Genomic DNA, 24,559 nt, shown 5'->3' with positions numbered 1-24,559 from the left:
GAGGTGTTGGCTGCCACCTACCTGGGCTCACAGAACAACTCTGTGCCCAGGACGGAAGACCCACTGCTCCCACCTGCTGGCACAGCAGAGACCCACACTGAGCAGGCAGGGGGTCGGGGAGGGAAGGACTGAAGGAGACAACTCAAACCCCAGGCCCAGATTCACTGTGTATTTCCCAGGAGTAAACCTTAGCAAGCCATATAACCTTTGCAAATATTAGCCCTCTGTTTGGTGGGCATAGCAAGAAGATCTTGGGAGAAATGTGTGTGGATAAAAATGTTTTACAAACTGCAAAGCGGCAAATAGATACTAGTAGTTTATTATTCTTATCATCATGAATTCTTAATAAGCATCCCATCAGAGTCCTCACCTTATGACTGACGTCAAAGTTGCGTGCACCTATGTGCGGGCTGGTACGGTGCCCACGACACTTCCTCCCTCCCGAGCTGCTCTGAGAAAGGTTCATATGCAAGGAGACCTCAGGCAGAGGCCTGGGGCCAGAACCCGCTCTGTGGCTTCTGGAACTGAGTGCAGGAAGCCCCGCCCCGGGCCTCCCTTTCAGAAGCAGAGAGGGAACCACGAGAAGCGATGCCCGCTTAAGGAAAGTCTGACTCACTTGGCAGTGGGGCTGTTTGCTCAGCGTACAACACTTTTCCCCCCCAAAAGCCAAGTTTTTCCTGTCCTTTCCCCCCCCAGGGTGCTTTGCTGCAGCCAGCAGGCATGTCTGCCGCCCCTGGTGGAGGGAAGGCAGGAACTGGTCTCACACGCCTGGGGCAGTGCTTTGGTCTGTGTGCCATCTGCAGTTGGCGGGCCAGCTTGAGCTGCATTGTGCCATTCTCCTTTTGTGAGCGATTCCTTCCCCTCCCCCCGCCCCGCCCCTGACTCGTTTGTGTCTGGCCTCTACCAAAGGATGAGAAGCCAGGAGGTTTGTTTTGCAGTGAACACAGATTCCCTTGTATGAAAAGGTAAACTGAGGCAAGCGGGTGTGCTGGAGAGCCTCTGCCCAGGGTTCCACTTTCCCATTTCCAGCCGGGTTCCCCTTTGTGGGGACCGGCAGTGCATGCTGAGTGCGTGGTGTGGGCGGGGGAGTTGGTTCTTGGCCCAGCCGGCCACCGCTTCCGTGCCTTGAGCTGCCTTCCGTTTGCCGGTTCTCCACCTCCGCGTGGCAGCCTCCCTCTCCACCCACGGGCCCTGCGCTGTGGGTCCTCCCGGCTCTCTGAACATCTCGGGAGGGTCATTTTCCCCATGGGAACGCCCTGCAACGCCAGCCAGCCAGCCAGCGGAACCATCCCAGCCCAGAGCCCTGCAGGTTGCTCCTCTGGGCACACTGCGGCGTGCTGCTTTTAGGAAATGAACTAGAACCAGTGTGGGAAGCACGGGCACAACTCGGCAGAGGAGGCCACAGCCGCGTTGGCACTGCTAACCAGCTACCTGAGGTGGGGCACTTCCAAACTGTGGAAGGAGATAATTGGGCAAGATCATCTCCCAATAATTCCTCCAACTTAAAAGACAGTGAGTCTTGATAATATCAGACAATAACATCATTTAACACCACCAAGCACCATCATTAACAGGAAGTTAAGCATTAACTAAGCAAAATGTCAAAGTGCAATCCATAAACTTTTGTTTTAAATTATTGTTTTGAAAGTCACAGTGCTAGAGAGAGAGATACAGAGGTCTGTCATCTGCTGGTTCATTCCCCAAATGGCTGCAATGACCAGGGCTGGACCAGACCGAACCGGGATGCTGGAACTCCATCTGGGTCTCCTAGATGGGTAATGAGTTGCAGGCACTTGCATCTTCTGCTTTCCCAGGTGCATTTGTGGCAGCTGGATTGGAACTGCAGCAGCCAGCATGTGGAACAGTACCCAAATGGGATCAGCACTGCTGCCAGTGGCTTAACCCACTGTGCTACAGTGCCAGACCTAACTTGTTTCTTCAGTTAAACATTTTGGTCTAAGATAATTGTAAATTCATACACACAGCCAAGAAATGGTGCATGGGGGTCACTGTATCCTTGATTCACACCCCCACCCCTCAATGCACAGCAGCACCTTGCCAAACAATGGTGGAATATCACAAGCAAGATACTGACAGCCACAGCAGACCTCCCCATCACAGGAGGGTCCCTGCGTGTGACCCCATGCCCTCTTCAATCCTGGCAACTCCTAATCTGCTTTCCTATCTCTACTTTTGCCCTTGCCAGAATGTACAACGGAATCCCGTGGGATGTGCGGCACCTTTTGGGTCAGTCTCTGCCAAGCAGGCTGGGATACAGGCGGGGCTCACTCCCTGAGCCTCCTGGGTAGAGCACTGAGCCAGGGTGGACCCTGCTTGTCTAAGCAGCCACCAGTGGCCCAGGACAGCCAGGGTTTCGGGGCTGGGCCTTCCCGAGTACAGCTGCTATAACACTTGGTGGATGGAGGTGCTTGCGTTCTAAGGTATGTATGTATAATGTCCTCACGTATAATTCCACGGCGCGGGAATCCTACTTATCTCTGGAGATACCTCCCACGGCGGCTAACAGGCCTGCCCAGGACCAGATCCCGGGCTCCAGAAATTCAACCAAAGCCGACAAGAGGCTGGTCTCCTGCTCTCCAGGAATTCACCGTCTACTGGGGAAGACAGCATGTGTCCCTCAGGGCCGGGCCACATGGCCCGTGTCCACGCTCAACAGGGCCCAGGGATTTGGCGAGCCATGTACTCAGCGCTGGGGGGTGTGTTGGGGAGGCACCTGGGTAAGGTGTGTGAGCTGCACCTTGGTCCTCGAGAGGACTCCGACTAGAGTTTGTTTTTTTGTTTTGTTTCTTTGTAAAATTTTATTCAAAAAGTTTGTATAATTACCTTGTACTAAGGGATTACTAGGTTCCCTCTCTGTTTACTCATGTCCATTATCAGCCGAAGGACCCATGAGGGAACAGTGTGACAGCTTGGGCATCATTACACAGCCATCATATGACTCACTTCAGGTGAGTGGCTCTGGTTCCCACTGTCATAATCCCTCCAGATCTGTGTCTGGTGGCAATTTTCCAGTTAGGATTAAATTGCAGTACGTTTCCTAGGTTTTATATATATATGTGTGTGTATATTAAAAACAAATCCTTTGATATTCTGCCAGCTCTGCCTTCAGACCAGAGATGGTCTCTCCAAGAAACCGTTGAATGTATCTGGACAATAAGATGCTGGACTCTCTGCTTGGTATACGGCTGCAATGAAACAATCTTGACTGAATTTGAACTGTAATATTGCAACAAGGTGGAGGAATCAACCATCGGGGGAGGGCACGGGGAAGGGTTGGGGGAATCCCAGAGCCTATGAAACTGTGTCACAAAATGAAATGTAATAATAAAAAAAAAAGAAATGCAAATAAAAAATAAATCCTTAACATACATATGTGTTATATATATGATGATTTATTTTTAATTGAAAGGCAGAGTTAGAGACAGAGAGCTCTTCCATCAACCAGTTCATGCCACAGGTGACTGCCATGGCCAGAGCTGAGCGGATCTCAAGTCAGGAGACAGGAACTTTGTCTCCTATGGGGGTACAGGAGCCCAAGAACTTATCCCTACTCTGTGGCTTTCCCAAGCACTAAGCAGGGAGCTGGATAGGGAATGGAACAGCCAAAACACAAACCAGCACCCATATGGGATGCCAGTACCAAAGGCAGAGGCTTGGTGTACCATGCCACAACAGAACCCTTCCCCTCCCCCCACCCCAGGTTACCTTTCAGAGCTCTGTTGAACTGGAGATGTATGTGAGCTCCTTTTGGGTCAAGGTCATGGATGAAGTGCTCAAACACATTGGAAAGAAAGCAGCAGCAGCAGCGTTGGTAGCAGGGGACTGTGTGTGTGATGTGTCTGCTGCAACAGGCCGAGCTCAGCCTAGGAGGCTGTCCTGAGTGTGTGTGTAGAGTTCACACGTATGTGTGCGTGCACGCAGGGCGGGAGCCTTCAGCTATGTTAACTATTCCCACAGGCAGCAAGAAAAACACCAGTTTCCAGCTTCATACCACGGAATACACAGGGCCGGCTGCACCCGTTTCAGATAATGAATGTGGTTTTGTGTTCTTTCTCCGAATTGCCACATACCAGGAAAGTCACATCCCCCCTCTGCTACTTCCTGGGCTGCTGACCGCAGCGCGCGAGCCCGCCCTGGGGGCTGCAGGGACTGCGATTCGCCTTTCCAGCGTCAGGACTCAGCCCTCAACAACAGCCTGCTGTGCACTGGCTCACCGCCCCGTTTTTGTTTGGCGATCTGAATGCAGCTTTCATCATGTCAGTTTCCAACCCCGGGGTGGTTGGCGGAGCCACGAGATTGGCTGGATCCACGCCCGCTGGGGGGGCGTCTCTCTGGGCGGAGCGGGGTGAGCCAGCACTCCGCCTGTCCTGCACATCTGGCAAGTGGGCCCGCGCCTGCTCCGTAGAGCTGTCGGGAGACTCCCGGAGAGGGCGCGCCAGGTTCCGTGCCCAGGGGAGCCCTGGCCGGAGCTTCCATTCTCAGCAACAGTCCGGACGAAGACCAAGCCAGGAAGTGGCTGTAGGTAACAAGGACTCCTCCCCGCAGGAGGGAACCCATTGTTTTTTTTTTCTTTTCTTTTAAAAATATTTAATTAATTTGAAAGACATATCGCACGCATACATACAAGGAAGGCTCAGTAGGGGAACAGATAAAGGGTGGGAGGATGGGAGAGTGGCAGACACAGGTCTTTCAGAGACAGTGACATCTCTGCCTTCAGCAGTCAGTGGTGGAACCCATTGGTTTTTGTGTTCCCTGGAGACATGCTTTTGAAATCTGCTGTTCTCCCTGTGCGTTATGACATGAGAAGCCCATGGGAGGCAGAATGCCTGGGAAGTGGGCAGAGGCCACCCTCCCCTACCCCCAGCAGACACTCAGAGAAATGGCCTTGGCAGCCAGGTTGGGGCAGTGGAGCCTGGGTAGGGCGTCTCTGCCACCGCGGGCTATCCTGAGATGAGCTGGCGTCCTCTGAAGTCCACGCCTTCCCCTGGTAAAAGGACTTGTAGACACCAAGTGGGTTCATGTGTGTAGGAATTCTGTTGTGGACAGAGGGAGAGCGAGTTCACTCCCCCTAATGCCCTTAACAGCCAGGGTCTTGGGAACTCAATCCAGGCTTCCCACGCAGGAACCCAGCCACTGGGCTCATCCTGTGGCTTCACGGCCAGCCCTTAGTGAGGGGCAGGACGCTTCGCCAACACAGGCTGGGCCACTGCAGGTGCCCGGCTCCACAAACCCACAGGGTCTTACTGCAATCTGCTGGCTACACACACACAGCAAATACTGCTTTCCGTCTCTCAGGTGCAGTGGCCGTAGCTTGTGAAGAGGGGGGAGCTGAACACAACCGCAGATGGCAGTGACCCCAGGGAAGGGAGGGGGTGAGTGGCTCGCACATCGTGGTGATTGCAGTGCCATTGGCCACTCTGAGGTCCCTGCAGTCCATGGTCTCACCAGCCCAAGGGGAGGCATGTTTGTATCACTGATGGCATTTGGTCAGCTAGCCAGACCCGATGTGATCAGGTGACAAATGACTGATTGCTGCAGACTCCCACGCAGAGATGTGCAGTGGCCAGCAGATGCTTGACAAATCCACTGGCCCAGTGGCCTCATGTCTTGGAGCACTTGGGGTCGTTGCCTGACCAGGAACACCTGCTGGTTCAGTCAGCAGCTGTGGTGACCTTGTGACCTGACCCAGAGGCTGTGAGTCCTCCCCTGGCCTCTCCTGCTCTGATGGCGCTCATCACTGCATTCCCCTCCACACTCCCCCAAGGCCCTGCCACCCACTGCATCTGCATGTCTCCACGGCCTGGGGCCCCCAGCCCCTCCCAGCTGGTCTCCCAGTGCTGCCCATCCTCCCTCCAATGCCCAAATGCCTTATCTCCAGCCACCTCCAACCCATCCTCCTCCCACCTGCCCCCATCACCCAAGAACTCTGCACTTTGTGCTCCTTCTGGAACCTTCTCTCATCCAGAAGAGCTGATCCCACACATCCTTTGTGAAGCTGATTCGTGCATCTGTGCCCATGGCAAGGCTGGGCGGTCCTTGGGACACTTGGGACATGGGGTGCCCTGGCTCTATTCTGGACCCAGCCTGGCACGGAGCTCGTGGGTGTCCCTTCACCTGCCGTGACATCTGCGGGTAACATGGAGTTTCACCCATCCAGGATTTGCAGAGCTCCTGTCCTGGGTGGCTCACCGTGTCACATGTTCTTTTAAATGACACCCAGCAGACATCTGGCGCTGGTTCAAGGAGCCACATGGGATGTTCACACTCCCATGGCGGTGCCTGGACACAATTCTGGCTCTTCTGCCCCAGCCTTCTGCTGTAGCACACCTCAGGGGGCGCAGGGGACAGCTCACAGTGGACGCCCCAGGTTGAATCTCAGCTCCTTTCTTCATGTGGCTCAGCTCGGGCTGGTGTAGACATTTGGGGGGTAGACCACTAGATTTACAATCTTTTTTCAAATAAATATTAAAAACACAAAATGACTTGGTTTAATGGGTAAAGACCTCCTCTGCAGTTTGTTAACAACCCCTTCACACTGTGTGTATAGTTTTTATTGGTGATCTTAAACATACATGTTTAAATGATTTCTTTGTCAGAGCCTGTGGACTAAATTCCTCCTTCGCGGTGACTTGGAAGCAGACTGAGTGTCCTGTATCAGAGCCGGACCACTGCTGTCCAAGATTTGGGCAGATCTGTGTTTTACGCGGCAGCCTGGGGCCAGGACCCAGGACTAAACACAGACCACACGGATGTCACACGCAGGCACCACAGGAAGGTCAGGCCATGCAGTATCTCCACAGGGCCTGTGCTGACAGCAGCCCGTCACAGGAGGGCAGGGCTGGGAGTTTCTACATGTGGCGCCAGGTTGGGGTTCATACGATTTCAGATCTGGGGGCTTCAGAGGGGATGCGGGGGCAGCACTGCGCCAGGCTTCCCAGGCCCCTCCGTCTCTTACCATCTGCTCCCACAATGCTGTCATCTCCAAGAAGAAATTCCAGAATTTTTGGTTCTTCTATCTCTTGCAGACCAGTCTGTTAGTCTGTTGAATATACTGCTCCTAATCTGCTTTGCTGTAATCCACAAAACCATGCCAGGTTGCCACGCCCTAAATGACAGGCCTGGCGTGAGCAGAGGGCCTCTGCCAGCACCGGGCACGCAGGTGGGAATTACAGGGCAGCCTCTCTGCTCTGGGATGCCCTGGCTTCCAAGGAAAACAGTCTAGCGCCCCCTACCAGCCTTGCTGGGTAAGACAGTGACTTATTTTATAAAAGAACTTGCTGTTTGCATGAGCAGGCCTGAGAACCTAAGGACTTACACAGAGGGCTGGCGGCTTCACTGCTGGCCTGCCCTGCCCATCCCCTCTCTGCTTCTCTGATGCTCCAACAGTGACATCGTTCAACACTCAGATAAGCTCCTCCTGTTACTGTTTTTGTCTCATGAGCTGAGGTATCTGTTCCCCTGCTACCAAAGCCAGCCCTTTGGGGCCAGCACCATGGCTCAGCCAGTTAGGCTGCCACCTGCAGCTCCAGAATCCCATATGGGCATCAGTTCAAGTCCTGGCTGCTCCTTTATTGTGCCTTGGAAAGCACAAGAAGCTGGCCCGGGTGCTCGAATCCCTGCACCCACGTGGGGGACCCAGACGAAGCTCCTGCTCCAGCATGGCCCGGCTGTGACTGCTGTGGGAGACCCAGACGAAGCTCCTGGCTCCAGCATGGCCCGGCTGTGACTGCTGTGGTCATTAGGGCAGTGAAACGGCAGATGGAAAATTTCTCTCTCCCCACCTCTCCCTCTAACTTTGTCTTTCCAATAAAAAAAGACTTATTTTTAGTGGAAATACAAATTCACACAGAAAGTTAGCAAGAAAGATCTTCCATCCACTGATTCACTCCCCAGCTGGCCACAACAGCTGGAGCTGAGCCGATCCCAAGTCAGGAACCAGGAGCTCCTTCAGGTCTCCCACGAGGGTGCAGGGTCCCAAGGCTCTGGGTCATCCTCTACCGCTTTCCCAGGCCACAGGCAGGGAGCTGAACGGGAAGTGGAGCAGCTGGGACGCGAACCGGCACCCATATGGGATGCCAGTACTGGAAGGGGGAGGATGAGCCACTGAGTCACTGTGCCAGACTCAAATCTTTTTTTCTTTCTTTTTAAAGGCATCCCTGTCAGCTGTGCTTTCCCACATCCTTAGCGTTTCCTTGCTGCCCTTCTCACAGCACAGCAACCCCACTCTTAATTTTGAAAATCACAGGCTTTCTTTTTTTTGGGGGGGGGTAATTACTCCTCATCCTTAATTAAACAGCTGTGTTCACGACATCACAAAACAGCCAACAACCCTAAGAGCCCACAGTGGTCCGGAAGGTGACATTAACCTCCTGGTAGGACTGGGCCTCCACCCTCCCAGGCAACAGGTGAGCAGTGCAAGGGCCCAGGTGGCCGAGAAACAGAGTGCTGGCCTCTATGAAAACAAACCAAAGACTTCCAATCACAGAAGCAGGCCTGCAAGGTGATTTCTGGGAGGGGTCCGACAGGTTCTGCAGCACCAAACCGGAGGACCCACCTCTGAGCTCACGGTGCAGTCGCGGGTTCCGATGTCTGAGCCGCCGATTCCCCTGGGCTCCCCAACTCTGGAAAAAAGGAAGACTCCCCTAAGAATCCCATCACTGTGAGAACCTGCAGGCACCCCCACACCGCTGGGGCAGGGAAGCCCTCTAGGCCGAAGCGGATACTCGAGCTGGATTATCTGATTTTAAAACAGGAGCACAACCCTAAGCCTAACTCCCAAGGCACAACCACACTGGGAACTTCCCCCAACATGTTTTTTTTCTTTTTTTCCAAAACTGACCAAAAAAAAAAAAAAAAGCACGTCACGTGTCGCAGTACTGAAGTGTCCAACAGAAACCACTCAGTCTGCCGAACAATATCTGGACTGCAGAGTTGCTCTGGCTACTGGCGGATGGATGACGGCAGGGCCCGGGCCGCCATCCCCGTGGCCACAGCCTCGGGATCTGTCCGAGGAACATTGCACATGCAGCCGCTGGCCCTGGGGGCGGCCATGCCTCGGCTTCCTCCGCACCATGTTGTTCCTGCAAGTCTGGTAGGCGCAGGGGCACGTCCGACCCAGCGCGGGGCCAGGACTGCAGATGTAGGGACGACCACCGCCCGCAACCCAGTCCTCCACCAGCCCAGCACCCAGCCGGCCACGGGTGGACCCCGTCCTCCATCAGCCCAGCATCTGGCTGGCCACGGGTGGACCCCGCCCTCCCACGAGCCCCAGCACCCACCCGGCCACCCTGTGCAAGCATCCCGTCCTTACACTGGCTAGGGGACCACCTCAGCCCTGAGGGCCCGGAACTCCGGGCAGGCCCAGCCACCAGGGCCCCGCCGTACCCGGCTCCCCGCGACGGGGCCCTCCGGAAGCCCTCAGGGCGCTCCTGGAAACAGAGCGGGAGGAAGACGCCGGCCGGGTCTAACCGCAGCACCTTCCGGAATGCCCGCCCCGCGCATCCTTTTGGCAACCCAACGACTGCCGACCCCGGAAGCAGAACTTTCATCTGCCAGTGTGACCCTCTCCCGGCATTCCGTGGGACCGAAGACACCCCGCCCAGCGCCTGTCCCAGCTGGGCCTGCCCATTTCCAGGAGGAAGGAAGTCGGCCCCTTCGCTTGGCTTCTGTTGCCGGGCAGCGTGGTCCTTAATGGACACCCACTCTCTCCAATCAAATGGCAAAGAGGGTATCGCGGGCCAATCGCAAGGCGGTAGCATGCCAGTCAGGCCGAAGGACCACCTCCCTCCTCTATGATTGGTAGAATCAAGTGATTGCGGGCCAGTGCTGTCCAATGACAGAGAGCAGCTCGGGCCCGGCCCAATGAGCGCGCCCGGGGGGCGGGCCGGCAGCGGGTTGTCGGGGGACACTCGGCGCGGCTCTCCGAGGTCCCGGGCCTTGGAGCGGCCGGCATGAGCGGGTCCCTGGGCCGGGCGGCGGCGGCCCTGCTGAGCTGGGGCCGCGGCGCGGGCCGAGGCCTGTGGAGCCCGGGCGTGCGGACGGTGGGCTCGGGCGCGGGCGGCGGCCGCGGCGGAGGCTCGACGGAGCACCTGGACGCGATGGTTAAGAAGGACAAGGTGGTGGTCTTCCTCAAGGGGACGCCCGAGCAGCCCCAGTGCGGCTTCAGCAACGCCGTGGTGCAGATCCTGCGGCTGCACGGCGTCCGCGACTACGCGGCCTACAACGTGCTGGACGACCCGGCCCTCCGGCAAGGTCAGAGCCGCGGGCTGGCGGCCGGGGGCGGCCAGGGCGCGTGGAGCTGCGGGAGGCTCAGGGTGCGGGCGCGAGGGCCTGGGGGCCTTGGGCACCGTGGGGCTCCGTTCCGGGGCCCGCCCCGCTCCGAGGGGAGGAATTGGGCGTTTCTGGGCGAGCTGTCACGGGCTGGGTCCAATAGCAGCGGTCCGCCCCGCAGGGCTGTCCAGGGGTCACCCAGTGCGCAGGGAGCGGGCGGGGAGTCTGGCCACCCTCGTCGCGGGCGTCAGGGGGCCCGGGTGGGCTCGGGCGTTGGGGTCGAGGTGGCGGATTTAGTCTTAAGCGCTCAGGTAGAGAGGGGAGCCTTGGGGACTTGGGAAGGCTTCCGGAAGAGGGAGGTGCGGGAGCCTGGCGCCTGGAGGCCCCCGGACAGTGGATTTCCACTGTGTGTGTGTGTGTGTCTGAGCTGATAGCACCGTTGGAGTTTTCTGAAGGCACACTTAGTTCTTTGACAGGTCCATCTCCCACTTGTGGGTTCACTCGCCCACATGGCTGCAACAGCCGGGGCTGGCCTGGCGGCAGCCAGGAAAAACAAACTCCGTCTCCCACTTGGGTCGGTACCAGGGCCGAGATTCCACCGGCTGCCCAGGCAGCAATGCTGGGAGCTGGACTGGTGGCTTAGCTCTTCACCCCCGTAGCATCCCCTACGCCCAGCTTTGTGTCCACCACTTTTGGGGACATTTCCCTTTTACGGAGGCCAAGGGCGGGTGGGGAAGTGGAGAGGCTGTCCCTCCCAGAGCGTGTTCTAGGGGACCCTGCCATGTTGGCTGGGGACTGTGTGACCAAGGCCCTGCCTCTCCAGGTGTGCTTGTGCAGGTCCCGTGTGAGGACGGCCCGCCGCAGCCGTTCTTCAGTGTGCTGACACGGACTGACATGTGGGCAGGCTGCAGTGCCCTCCTGTCCTGTGGACACTCAGCCGTACAGCCTTAGGTCGCTTGATGGAACTCAGCTTGGCAAAGTTTTTGTGAGGAAAAGAAGCAAAGCCGCCTAGAAAGGCCCGGTCAGTGGGCTGTTCTGTTAGGAGCACCTGCTGAAGGCTCAGTATCCCTGCTCGCCCCATGCTGGCTGATCCTCACGGAACCCTTGGTGATCGCCATCTGTGCTGCTGCGGAGGGCCGACACTGCTGGACGGAGCATGCGTGGACGCTGGCGGCCCTTCTGCCTTCCTGCCCAACCGGGGTGCAGTGGGTGCCACGCCCTGGGCTTTTATCAGGTGCCCAGGGGCCCTGTCTTCATTCCCAGGCAGCTCTGCTCACATGATAAGAGGGGAGTGACCACTCCACAGCGGTCCAGCTGGGCCCTGTCAGGTGCTGACAAGTTGTGTTTTTGACATCTTAGTGCAAAGCGGGAAGGGTGTGTGGTTTGTGGGCTGATGTTCTGTTGGACGCAGCTGGGAACGGGCCGTGCTAGTTCCTGGGTACCTGACGGATGGCAGAGGCAGAAGTGACTTCTGCCCTTGATCAGAGAACAGCAGGGAACTTCAGCCCTGGAATCTCTCGGAGCCCGGGGCGGGGTGGTGGCACAGTGGGTCGGGCGGCTATCTGGGACACCTGCCTCTCTTGTCAGAGTGCTGTTCCGAGTCCTGGCTGCTCAGCTGCAGATCCAGCTCCCTGCTAATGCGCCTGGACCCCTGCCACCCACGAGGGAGACCGATGGAGTTCCAGGCTCCCTGCTTCAGCCTGGCCCAGGCCTGACTGTTGCAGGTGACTGGGGAGTGAGGAACCTTCTTCTCTCTCACTTCACTCTGTTACTTTGCTTCTCAAATAGATGTAAAGAGACATTTAGAAAGTAGGAATCTATTTCAGGCTCTCCAGTCACTGAGCTCCGTCCCAGTGTTGCCGTGGTTGAATGTGTTTATCAGCTGTGGGACCAAGCACACGCCTGTTCTCTGGCAGGCGTCCCCGTCATGTATGGGAGGCGATGGGTGGATGAACAGTTAGGAGGAATGTGATGGAGTGGAGACTCAGACATCTCAGGGTTACGTGGCTGTTACCCTCTCGTGGGATGTTTACTAAATACTGAGGATATGCCCGGGTTCTCCAGTTTCCTCTCATTGAATGAAACACCTGCCACATGGCCCATTCCAGAGGCTGGGTACCAAGTGGTGTGGGCGTCACGCATGGCAGGTGCACGTGTGAAATGAGCAGTCAGTACCACAGCAGGCCAGTCGAAGGTGGGCAGAGTGGAGGGCGGAGGCTGGTCCCTGAGTAGCAGCAGAGGCCCTGTGGGCTGCACATGTGGACAGGCAGGGACTGTGTGTGAATGAATGAGGGTGACTGACTTACAATAAAACTTCATCTGCAGAACCGGGAAGTAGACTGCTGTGACCCGGCCAGCACAGTCTGCTGCCCCCTGCGGTGTCAGGGTGCGCTGGCAGGACTGCTGAAGGGGGCAGGCCTGACCAGGGCAACCCCAGGTCTGTTGGTCACAGCTGGATAGACTGGTGTAGTCATGTGCTAGAAGACGAATGTACTAGAGTCATTTAACGTGGCAGGAACACAGAACCATGCTTAGGTAAGGCCGTATTGTAGCATAGAACGTTAGGCTGCTGCGCGTGGCCCTGGCATCGCAAGTAAGCACCAGTTTGCAACTGTCGACTTCCTATCCAACTCCCCACGAATGAGCCTGGGAAAGCAGTGGAAGATGGACCCCATGTGGGAGACTGGGATGGAGTTCCAAGCTCCTGGCTTCGGCCAGGCCCAGCTGTAGCTGAGGGCATGAACCACGAGTGGGATACCCGCCTGTATGACTGCCTTTCAGAAATACATTTAGTCATAAAGCAAGCTGCGAGGCCAGTGTGCAGCCCACCCATCCACAGCAGGCACGGGTGTAGTGCACACGGCCCCTTGGGGGGAGGCCTGATGCGGGAGGGCTGAGGGGTGACGCCTGGCTCGCCTGGCTCCGTCACGGACTGACACCGGGACTTGGGGTAGGTGGCTCAACAGCTCTGAGGTTCTCATCGGCCATACCTACTTTGTAGGGTTTTTGTGAAGATTAAGTAAGGTTAGTTGAGTAGGACCCTGGTCGAGCAGCCCTTGGCTCAGTGAGGGGGCCTGTATTTGTAGTTTGCTTGCATTCCCCTGTTTTACTTCTGCTTCTCAGGTTCTCAGGTGAGGGTACAGTAGAGGTGAGTGGCCTGGAGAGAAGGCCCACACTGAACTGGACACTGGGTGCTGGGCTGGGCACCGGCTGGCAGCTTGGCTCACGTTACCTGTTAGAGCGCCTCTAATCTTCCAGAGAATGTTAGAGGTAAGTGGAGACACAGAGGAGGTTCCCGGCCCAGCCCCGCCTGTTGCGGCCGTTTGGGGAGTGACCAGCATGTGGAAGAACCCAGTCTCTCCCGCTGGCTCCCCATGGCTCTGCCTTTCAAATGAACAAGGTCTTAAAAGAAATAAAATCTATGAGACAGATGCCACTCCCATTTTACAGACAGGAAAGCAGAGGCTGCAAGGTGCATCAGTGATCACCTGGCTGGGTACACAGCCAGCGGTTGGGCCTGGGGAGCCGTTGGCCAGCACGCTTTGCTCTTCCCTGGTGAGGGTAGCAGACCTTGCTGCCTCAGGCCTGAGCTGGCCTTGAACTCAGGGAGGGTTAGGGCTTCCTGGCGGGAATCATGGAGGCCGTGGTTGGAAGCTCCTGAGGGGAGCCGCCCCCAGTGGAGTCAGCCCTGCTCACTGCACTGCGAGAACTCAGGTCCTAGCCAGGAGCAAAGTCCAGAGTCCTGCAGGGCCCTGTTCTGGAAGGTCCATGGGCAAGTCCTGGCCGTGGGTGTTTGCCCCGCTGCTTTCCTGGCTCAGCACGCTGGCATGTTAGCTTTTGGTGGTGGAGCAGTGTATGTGAGTAAACTGATTTTGCAACATGACCTCTGTGCTACTCTGTTATAGTTAGGTAACAGCAGGAAACCTTTCTATCCCCATTGAATCCTCTCTGGCCTAAAACAGGATCAACATTACAGTCTGTTCTGGATCGTGCCTTCCTTGTCTGAGAGTGTTGCTCCCCGCCCCCACCGGATTCTGAGCTCTTCTGGAGAAGTTTGTGAGTTAGCACAGTAAATGCAGCTTTCTGAAGAAGCTTGCCAGCGCCTTGGGCACTGGTTGCTGAACACGTTACTGGAAATGCGAAGAAGCAGGGGGCACTTGCTCCCCGTGAGCGCGGTAGGCCAGTGGTTCCGGTGTCACGCTGACTTCCGGAATGTGCCGATGAGGCGCAAGTGGAGTGGAAGGAGGGAGCCGCGTTTGGACAGGGCCGTGCAGGTTGAGTGTTGTGCGGTCTCTGGAATCCCGTGTGGTCTGAAGACGCTGTTCTGGTAGCCCGCCATGAGCAGTGTGGTGGTTTCACTCCCTCGCCCCTCCACGGTCACGGTGTGAATCGGAACATGCCTATGGTGCTGACTGTGCCGTCCTGAAAGTGGTCGGCAGATCCGTTGTTTCAGTCAGTGAAGATTTGAATTCAAAAAACTTTGTTGAACCTTTGAAGATTAAACGTGTCATTTTGGTGCTGATCCCTAGGCGTCAACTGATTTGTTTACCACTTTTTATGTATTTTATATACTTGAAAGACGGAGAGAAAGATGCTGTGAGAGCTCCTCCATCCACTGGCTCACTGCCAAAGGTCCCCTACAGCCGGGGCTGGCTGGGCCGAAGGCAGGGGCTGGGAAGGCAGGCGGTTGAGGGGCAGAGCCTCTGCTGCACCCCGGGGTGCAGGTTAGCCACTAGCCAGCATGGGGTGGAGCCAAGGTGAAAACCCGGGCACTGCCGTGTGGGGTGCAGGTGTCTCACGTGGGGCCTCACCCAGGCAGCAAGTCTGTGTTCGTTTGGGGTGTGTTTCTGAATTGTAGACACACAATGAAATACGTTGGCAAAACTTTATTGTCATAGAAAGCCTCACGCAGTGTCGCTCCTTGTTTTCCTTCTGTGTCCTCAGGGGAGGAGGAGAAGGGGCTGTCCCTTATTTCCAGCCACTTCAGCACCTGGGGACCGGGGATGTCATCTGCTGACGCCTTAGGGACCTGGTCCTCAGTTCTCAGGAAGGAGCGAGGGTTGTAACTGTGAGCTCCCTCAGATGGTGAGGTTGCAGCTGAAACCCCGACACCCCCCCCCCACACGCACACTGCGAAACCACCGACACACACACACGCACACTGCGAAACCACCGACACACACACGCACACACACACTGCGAAACCACCGACACACGCACGCACACCACTGACACACACACACACACACACACGCACGCACACACACCCTCGCCTGCGCAGTCCTGGACCCGGTGGGCGCGTTGCGGCAGGAGCTGGACCAGGGCTGCAGAGTGCTGATAAGGCTGGCGCAGCCGACTCACTGTTTCTGAGGGCAGCACTAACTTTGAAGAGCAAATACACCCCATCTTGGGAATGTTCACTTGTGATACAGGTCAGGCTGGTAGTTTTATTTGGAAATAAATCCTTGATAGTAAGTGATAGGTGTGGGGGCAAATTCCATATCTTCAGTTTGCATCAAAATCACCACTGTTTTGTTTGTTTATGAGCTCACCGTGGCCGGTTAAAAATATCTGTGTAAACATGAGCATGTCACCGTGTGACCTGTGCAGGGCATGTGTGTCATCCCAGGGCTTCTCTGCGGCAGCGTGCGCGACACTGACATTTGATTGGCTGACTGCTTCCTTTTTTTTTTTTTTAGGATTTATTTTTATTGGAAAGGCAGATCAGATTTAGAAAGAGAAGGAGAGATAGAAAGATCTTCCAGCCACTGGCTCACTGCCCAAAAGCCCACACAACTGGAGCTGAGCTGACCCAGCCGACCCTGACTACATCTTTGCAAGGACTGACAAGGAGTGTACACCCTGGTGGAGGGGCTGTTGGGAGAGTGATCTCTGTGTCTTTCATTGAAGCCGTCCTCCTCTCCTATGAGTGCTTAGCAATCCCTGGCCTCCCGGTGCCCTAGCTGCTACAGAATAGGTGGCCGCGCTGTCACACAGGCCACTCGCCCTGGGGGTGCAGAGTGTGACGTTATGCATGCGGGTTGGGTCCCCTGTGCTGAGAGCCGTCTCACTCACCGGGCGCCCTGGCCTGGCTCAGGCCGTGATCTTGCAGGGTTGGGTCAGCCCTTTGTTAGACACCCAGGCTTCTGTGCTGAGCCTGTCCTTGCCGTGGTGGAAGAGCCTCGGGGCTACAGTCGCGGCCAGGGCTTCTCTGGGTGAGGGGCACTGTTATGGGTAGCTGTGAGCCGGTCAGCGGCCCAGGGAGACAAGGTGGGGGGCAGGGCGTGAAACCACACAGGGGGTGGGCTACCAGGTGGGTCGCTGTCAGTGGTCCCCTTGGAAATGAAGCAGTGGTGTTTCTCTGGACACAGCGGCAGCTCCGTGGAAAATAGTAGCTTTGCATGTTCCTCTGGGCTTGTGCTAACCGACACTGCTCCCTGCTGTGGATCCAGTGTCAGCAGCGTGTCACGTATTTTACTGGGAAACTTCCTACTGGATTCTCAGAACAGCCTCATGAGCCAAGGGTGGAAACTGGGAGGGGTGAGGTCTCCACGTGCCTGAGGTCTTGCAGTTTGTAATGGCAGGTCAAGCGCTAGGTTCTCTAGAGCTCCCCCTAACACTGACAGGCTTGCTGCTGTCCCAGCCGGGGACGTGGGCAAGGGACATGGCAAGGGACATGGTGTTTTCTGCCAAGTGGGTGACGTGTGGTGGTGTTTGGATGTGAACATGTCGGTAACAGTCACGTGTTCTTTCCCTGCAGGCATCAAAGACTACTCCAACTGGCCCACCATCCCCCAGGTGTACCTCAACGGCGAGTTTGTGGGGGGCTGTGACATCCTCCTGCAGATGCACCAGAATGGAGACCTGGTGGAGGAACTGAAAAAGCTGGGGATCCGCTCCGCCCTCTTAGATGAAAACAAAGACCAAGACTCCAAGTGAGGGCCAGGCGGCTGCCACCACCAGGGACCCGCTGCCCGGGGAGCCCTCGCCACCAGGGCCTCTGCTCGCGCCTCCTCCTTGGCTCACAAGCAGCCAGGTGGCTTCAGTTGGTCTGGTGTTTGTGCCTAAAGTATTGTGATGTGAACTGAGCTAACAGCCTCTGGGCTGTCATGCAGGCCGGCCCGCCAGCCTACCGTCAGCAGGGTCTGTTCTCAGCTCAGCACTTGGTCCTCACCTGGCCCAGCAGCCAACCAGCAATTAATCATTGTTGTTCGTGACTCCTCTGCAGCGTATCCGTCTGCAAAGTTAATACCCCCTGTCCTTTGGTACCTTCTGTCAGGGAAAATGATGGGAAAAAAAATGTGGTGACTGGGGTGTTGTATTTTTAAAATAAACCGCTGGCGCTGGTGTTCTGTGTGTGTGTGTGCTTGTGTTGTTAATCTAGACGAGCTTAGCTCCAGGGTTTGTGGTGCCTGCAGCTTTTTGGGGTGGGGGACGGAGAGCAGGTCCCCTCTTCTAAGAATTGCCACTGAGCTCCGCCCAGCTCGCCAGGGTGCTGGTCCAGCTGGAGGTGGGCGGTGGCGGGGGCAGCCCCTGCTGTCCTCTCGGCCCCCTGCATCTGGCCCGTACGTACGGCCGGCTGTGCTGCAGAGAGATAGGGGCACATGGTCAGCCTGGGGCTGTGGGAGGACTGGGGATTTTGTTTCCTAGAGATGAGGCCTTTCTGCACCAACACATCCAACAGGCGTTCCTGAGCAGGTGCAGTTTTTATTTGTCGGATGAAAATGCAAGTTTGGGGAGTGAGCATTGTGGCCTAGTGTTTAGGTGCATGTCCTGTTTCAGAGTCCCTGGGCTCCCAAATCCAGCTTCCAGCCCCTGGAGGCGGCACGTAGGGGCCCATGGGGACCCTGCTCCCAGCTCCCTCCGGGATGGCTTAGCTGGCATTGGAGGAATAAACCAGAGATTAGGAGCTTTTTTTTTTTTTTAACATTTGCACTTTATTTTTTATTTGTTTTAAAGATTTTACTTATTTTTCATTGGAAAGTCAGATATACACAGAGAAGGAGACAGAAAGAAAGATCTTCATCCATTGATTCATTCCCTAAGTGGTCGCAATGGCTGGAGCTGAGCCGATCTGAAGCCAGGAGCCCAGAGCCTCTTCTGGGTCTCCATGTGGATGCAGGGTCCCAAGGCTTCTGAGGGGAAGAATCTGAAAGTGCTCCCTCCTGCTGCTGTGCCAATCTCCGGTGGATGGCTGCTTCCACAGGATCTCCAGGTGCTCACTAGTCGCCACACTTTGCCCCCTGGGGTCTGGGACTCCCAGAAGCAGGGCAAACAAAGCTGGCATCCCAGCACTGCCTCCCTGCATGAGTCCATGAGGCTGAAGGGCAGCCAAGCACTGATGACTTTCTCAGCAGGGTGGGGTGGCCTGAGCTGGGCTCACTGTGGCCATCCATGCCTCCCTCGCGGGCTGCGAGCTAAGGACTCACGGAGACCCTTGCCGGAGGCTAGAACGCTTCCTTGGGAATGTGTCCCAGAGGAGAAGGAAGGCTGCTGAGTGTGGCGTGCCAAGGTTGTGCCCTGGTCCCTGGAAAGAGTCTGTGAAGCGCCTTCATGTTGCCCTGGCTGAGCTCCGGGCAGTGGGCCGCACATCTGGGTCAGCATAGGGCCCTTCCTGCCTTTGTACCTGCTGAGTGGTGTGGTGCTTTCCACACAGCTGCATATTTAATTTGTCACACTAGCAGCTTAACCGTCATTCCCTGGGGGTGCCTCTGAAGACCGCTGAGTGGGGCCTCGGTGTGCTGCACATCCCTAGGATGGCCGAGGACCACGAGCGGGGCACTGCCAAGGTCAGTGTGGCTGCAAAGCTCGTGAATCGGTGGGAGAGCCGATCGAGTCGCCAGAGGACTCGGAGACCGAGGAGTCCCTGAGCTCCGGGCAAAAGGTAAATGATCTTTCCAGAAGTTAATTGATGTGTTTTTTTCTTCTGTATGTTTACCCAGTCTTTACCAAGTGGAAAATTGAAGATGCCATCTGATGACTATCTGATTAATTATGACGGTCTGGGAGGTGACAGCAGAGCAGCTCTGTGCCCTGCGCAGGTGCCCAGCCCACGCCGTCGCCTCGTGGGGCCGGTGTCTGCGTGCCTGCGTCGGGAGCCATGTGTTATCACACCCCGTCAGCAACAGGTGAAGACATTTTAGATGGTTAAACATGCTTACAGTTTCAGGTATGTTTCCTAGAGTGGTAACTATATGAATGTCACACTTCATTTAAGCTCTGAGCTTTGGAGATGTCTTAGGACAAAAGGTAACTTTAGAAAAAGTTTTAATTTTTATTTGAAAGATAGGATTATAGGGAGAGAAGCTGAATCTTCATCTGTTGGTTTTACTTCCCAAATGGCTGCAGTGGCTGAAGCTGGGCCAATCCAATTTGTGAGACATGCGGAGGGTGACATGACATGCAGCAGGAAGTGGAGGCTGGAGCACACACGCAACCCCCAGAGGATGGGAGAAGCTGAGCAGGGGCCTGTCCTGGAGCCTGCAGTGGGGACTTGGCCCTGAGGGGGATGCTATCACTTGGGACTTGTGGCTCTAAGTCATCGAATTTTGAGAGCATTGTTACTGTGGCCCCAGGAACTAGTCCAGGCAATGGCCTTGGCCAGGGACAGTGAGTTTTTAAGGCAGTTCACGGAGGGAGAGGTCAGTGTGCAGGTGACCAAGGGCAGAGAGGAGCAGCATTGGGTGGGGTCCCAGAGCTGAGTACCTGGCCCACCTCCCTCCATCCTTCCCTTGAGCCAGAGCTTAGGTCCTGCCTGTGGCCCCGCTGGGACCTCCCCAGGCTCCTCTGGTGTCTGGCAGAGCTCAGGGCCTGCAGGGACCCACTCTTTGCCTGCCCCTGTGTGCCCACCTGCGTCCTGTGGTTCTCTGCAGGTCCATCGTGCACCTGCCCGAGGCTGAGGAGTGAGCAGGGGACATCTGCCCACCTTGCCTGTTTGTTTTTGCTTCACTGCTTGGGGTCCCTCTTGCTGTGTCTGGGGGCACTTAGCCCTGTGTGGATTTAAAAGCAACAGGAAGGAGCCTGTGGATGGATGGGGAGCCCACTGGGGGCTTCCCTTCTGCTGGGTCTCAGCCATGTGTCATTCTGTGCTCTGGGAGCCCAGCAGGTGGGCAGACACCATGCCCAAGAGCTGGATTCGCCTGAGGACCACCCTTGGTCTCTCCCCTGCCTGCCTCTCGCAGCCCACTGTTGGGGGTCTCTCTAAAGGAACCAGCCCCTTTCCTTCCAGAAGCCAAGAAGCCATCATTTGAGCAAGGCATTTGGGAGGGGGCAGGAAGCGTCAGTGCGCTGGGACGGGCTGGGCGCCCTGCACCCATTTCAAAGGAAAGACTGGGCTTTGGTCGGCAACAGGGGAGATGCCTCCTGCCCTGAGACAAGGGCTTCTGTGGCTGCAGAGTTGGAGTGAGGCCAGGCCTGGGGCTGCTGTGTGCACCCCTTCTTCTCGCCCTGCCTACTCTCCAGTTCACCCCCTCCTCCTCGCCTTGCCCCCCCTCCAGCTCTCCCACCGCACCGTCAGTGTCACAGTGTCAGAGCTGGGCTCCTCCAAGGCCAGTGTGCACAGGAATCTCCAAGGATGTGCAGAATCCTACGGCAGCCTTCTCAACCAGGGCTTGCAACTGCAGCTGGTCCCTGGCCGCAGCTGGGGCGCGGCCATCGGAGCCCACTGCCTGTTTTTCTTGAAGTCGTCAGACACTGAGCTGTTTTGAGTCTCTGACCACCTCCATGGGGACTTTTCGTAAACACAGCAGCCTACCTGGCTTCCCTCTTCTTTCCTGCCCGTGTTTAATCACAGGCTCCAGGATGCAGCCCCCTACTTTTTTTTAAATATTTTTTAAAAATTTATTTGAAAGAATTAGAGAGAGAGTCAGACCTTTTATCTGCTGGCTGTCATCTGCCTCTCCTGATTTCCTACAATTTCTGTCCAAAACAAGGGCTTCCTGCGATGCTTATCTGACCATGTACGTGTGTTCACATGCGTGTGTATATGCCTGTGATGCAGCTCCCAGAGGGCGGGCACCGTGTCTGCGATTGGATCACACGCTCAGCACTTGGGTCCTGAGCAAATGCTCGTTGTTAGCTTGGTTTTCTCCTCTTTCACGCGGTCCTGCCCGAGGCTGGTTTTCCCAGGCTTTTGTTCTTGTGGTTGCACGGGGATCAGCAGATGGCGCTGTTTCTCCGAGCAAGCCCTCGGCGTTCTCGCACCTGCACAGCAGAAGCCCCTGCTGCAGGGACCTTCTCCCGCAGCCGCAGCCGTGCGAAGCCGTGGGCTCCTGCAATTCTTGACCTCCTGGAGGGTGGTCGGGAGCGTGGGCAGGACACGCGGAGGCGGGACGGGCGAGGCAGCTCGGGGGAGCTGCGTGGACACGGCTGAGTCCTGGCTGGTCCTTGCCTGCCGGGGTCGGCACACTCCCCACTTGCCCCGGGGTTTTCTGGTCCTATGGGCCCCACCCTTGTGTCTGTCACCCCAGTTGGTTTTCTGCTTTTCACCGTTGCCTGGGGCAGGGGACACCACTCCTCCTGTTGGTCAGGGGAGACAACCTGTCATCCACATTCCCCATGCAGGGTCCTGAGTTTATTCATCTGCAAAGTCTCCTTTGCCATGCAAGGCGCATGCTCACCCCTTCAGAGACAGCAGCTGCAGCTCTTTGCGGGAAATTATTCTTCCTGCCACACATGGTGATTTGTTTAAGTATTTGTTTTACTTATTTTTTATTTTTTAAAGATTTATGTTCATTGGAAAGTCAGATATACAGAGAGGAGGAGAGACAGAGGAAGATTTTCTGTCTGCTGATTCACTTCCTAAGTGGCTGCAATGACTGGAGCTGAGCCAATCTGAAGCCAGGAGCCCAGAGCCTCTTCTGGGTCTCTCACACTGGTACATGGTCCCAAGGCTTTGGACTGTCCTTGACTGCTTTCCCACACAACAGGGAGCTGGATGGGAAGCAAGGCCACCAGAATTAGAACTAACGCTGATATGGGATCCTGGTACATGCAAGATGAGGATTTTAGCTGCTAGGCTACCATGCTAGGCCCAAGATTTATTTTATTTTTATGGGAAAGTCAGATTTAAAGAGAGAAGGAGAGAAAGATCTTCCACCTGTTGGTTTACTCCTCAAATGGCCGCAGTGGTTGGAACTGGCTCAGTCCAAAGCCAGAAGCCAAGAGCTGCTTCTGATTCCCTCACGTGGATGCGGTGGCCCAGGCACTTAGACCGTCCTCTGCTGCCTTCCCAGGCCGTTAGCAGGGAGCTGGATCAGAGATGGAACTGCCAGGACTTGAACCAGCATGCATGTGGGATGCTGGCTGACACTGCGGGTGGAGGACAAGCCTGTTACACTACCACAACAAGCTCAGAACTCTAACCCTTGTGGTTGTAGCCTTGGATCTGACCTGGTGTGTTAAGGGGTGAACGCCTCGCCTGGCTTGCGGTGGGCTCCACGTGGCTAAGTCAGCCCGTTTCTCTGAACGGGCCCCAGACGTCTTCCTGGTCGACCTCTCAGCCCACAGGGCTGGAGCCCTTCATTGGCCTCCTGGCCTCTCCCTGGCTTCAGAGGGTGTCCTGTCTGATGTCCCACCCCAGGGCGCATCATGGTCCTTCACCGATGTGCACACCTCCACTCACCCCAAGTTCAAGGGTGCACAGTGGTCCAGGCAGTGCGTTTGAGGTTGAGGGGCTAGCGTCCCACTCTCTGGAAGGGACACAGATGTCCAGCTTTCCCGCGCCTGGTGCCAGCTGGGTTCCACAGAGATGCTGCCCGCAGAAGTTTCAGATCTGTGGGTGGGGCCCAGCACGGTAGCCTAGCTGCTCAAGTCCTTGCTTTGAACACGCTGGGATCCCATATGGGCGCCGGTTCTAATCCCAGCAGCCTTGCTTCCCATCCAGCTCCCTGCTTGTGGCCTGGAAAAGCTGTCAAGGACAGATCTTCCTCTCTGTGTATCTGCCTTTCCAATCAAAATAAAAAAATCTGTGGGTGAAGTGTTGTTGGCTCTTCTCCCAAGGCAATCTAAATGTTGATAGATTGAAATTCTCAACCAGCCTCTTTGCTAACAAGCGGCCGAATCACCTGTGAGAAGGCAAATATGGTTCCGGGAGGCATCCCAGCACCAGCCGCAGTGTGAGGAACAGCAGGAGAGCACCTTCTGCAATGGGGGAGTTAGCCCGGGGGGCTCCCCTGTTCCTGAAGGGGCTGCGCTTGGTTCAAAACCCTCCGCCCAGCCGTGCTCGCTGGGGCCTGCCCCATTCTGCTCCCAGCTACTTCTCAGCGGCCCCCCACGGCTTTCCAGTGGCCTCCGTGTGCTCCTGGCCGTTAGCTGGGCCCTGGTTGTTCCACCCAGTGTATAGACCTTTCAAATGGCCTTTCCAAGTATGCTTTTCAGCAAATAATCATCCATCACTTAGCATCCAGAGGCTGCATGCCAGCTCCGGAATTCAGTGTCCCTGACATGCTTGGAGGACCTGCCCGGGGTCAGACTCTGAGCCCGGTGACAGGGGTGCGAGGAGGACCAACGGCTTTCAGGTTGAGCCTCTGTATGCACCTGGCGACTGGCTGAGACAGGAGCTTCTGTTGGCTGGGCGCAGAGCAACACAAGGATTAGATCAACTCGCCCATCAGACATGCCCTGAAAACCAAGCATCGTTACCTTGCTGTGTGGCCCCGAGCGGACAATTAAGCCACCTGCTGTTTGCAGAGTGAGCGTGTAATTCCAGGCTCTGGGGGAGAAGGAAGAAGAAACGGTGCTGAGTCTGAGAGCCGGTGCTGAGTCTGAGAGCCGGCTCTCCTCAGGGGCCACGGGTCGAGCCTGCTGGGCATCGTGGCTCACCGTCATCACGGCGTCCAGCTCTCACTGCCTCTCTCTTTGTCTTTGCTTGGCTATTTCTTTGGGTGCCTGCCTCTCCAGAGAACACAGCTTTTAGGAGCGCACAGAGCCGGGGGCAGCCCTGAGCACCTGCAGGGCACTGCCCAGCCCGAGGTGGGCAGCAGCTGGGGGCAGCCCCGAGCACCTGCAGGGCACTGCCCAGCAACAAGGTGGGCAGCAAGCCAGGGGCAGCCCTGAGCACCTGCAGGGCACTGCCCAGCACGAGGTGGGCAGCAAGCCAGGGGCAGCCCTGAGCTTGTCAGTTTGGAACACAATGAAATTCTTGGCATCGTGGCTGGCCTGCCGTGGGCATGTGGTAGCTCCGTATAGGATGAATGAACGAATGACACCTCACCGCTGTGCTGGAGTGGGCTGCTTGCAAGCACGGCCCTAGGGACCCCTTCCTGTATCT

General features: G+C 56.4%; 1 protein-coding gene and 1 non-coding gene across 2 annotated transcripts; one reads left to right on the top strand and one right to left on the bottom strand.

Annotated features, from left to right (window-relative positions):
- Window positions 1-8,884: 8,884 nt before the first annotated feature.
- On the bottom strand, window positions 8,885-9,161 carry LOC118759855 (small Cajal body-specific RNA 13). Its single transcript, XR_004996432.2, has one exon. It is a non-coding gene; the product is annotated as a small Cajal body-specific RNA 13 (non-coding RNA).
- A 754-nt stretch (window positions 9,162-9,915) lies between these two features.
- On the top strand, window positions 9,916-17,640 carry GLRX5 (glutaredoxin 5). Its single transcript, XM_058655378.1, has 2 exons — window positions 9,916-10,272; window positions 17,051-17,640. The coding sequence occupies exons 1-2, from the start codon at window positions 9,972-9,974 to the stop codon at window positions 17,227-17,229; spliced, it is 480 nt and encodes a 159-aa protein (XP_058511361.1). The 5' UTR covers window positions 9,916-9,971; the 3' UTR covers window positions 17,230-17,640.
- The last annotated feature ends 6,919 nt before the right edge of the window (window positions 17,641-24,559 follow it).

This window comes from Ochotona princeps, chromosome 26 (genome assembly GCF_030435755.1).
Source record: "Ochotona princeps isolate mOchPri1 chromosome 26, mOchPri1.hap1, whole genome shotgun sequence".
NCBI classification, from domain to species: Eukaryota; Metazoa; Chordata; class Mammalia; order Lagomorpha; family Ochotonidae; genus Ochotona; species Ochotona princeps.
Note: the sequence above shows the minus strand (reverse complement) of the source record. Positions and strands in the feature narration are given on the sequence as shown.

Excerpts from the sequence above, each read along its gene's own strand:
- GLRX5 (XM_058655378.1), top strand. The coding sequence starts at position 9,972 with ATGAGCGGGTCCCTGGGCCGGGCGGCGGCGGCCCTGCTGAGCTGGGGC. Across the intron at positions 10,273-17,050 it reads CGACCCGGCCCTCCGGCAAG|GCATCAAAGACTACTCCAAC; the intron begins GTCAGAGCCGCG and ends CTTTCCCTGCAG.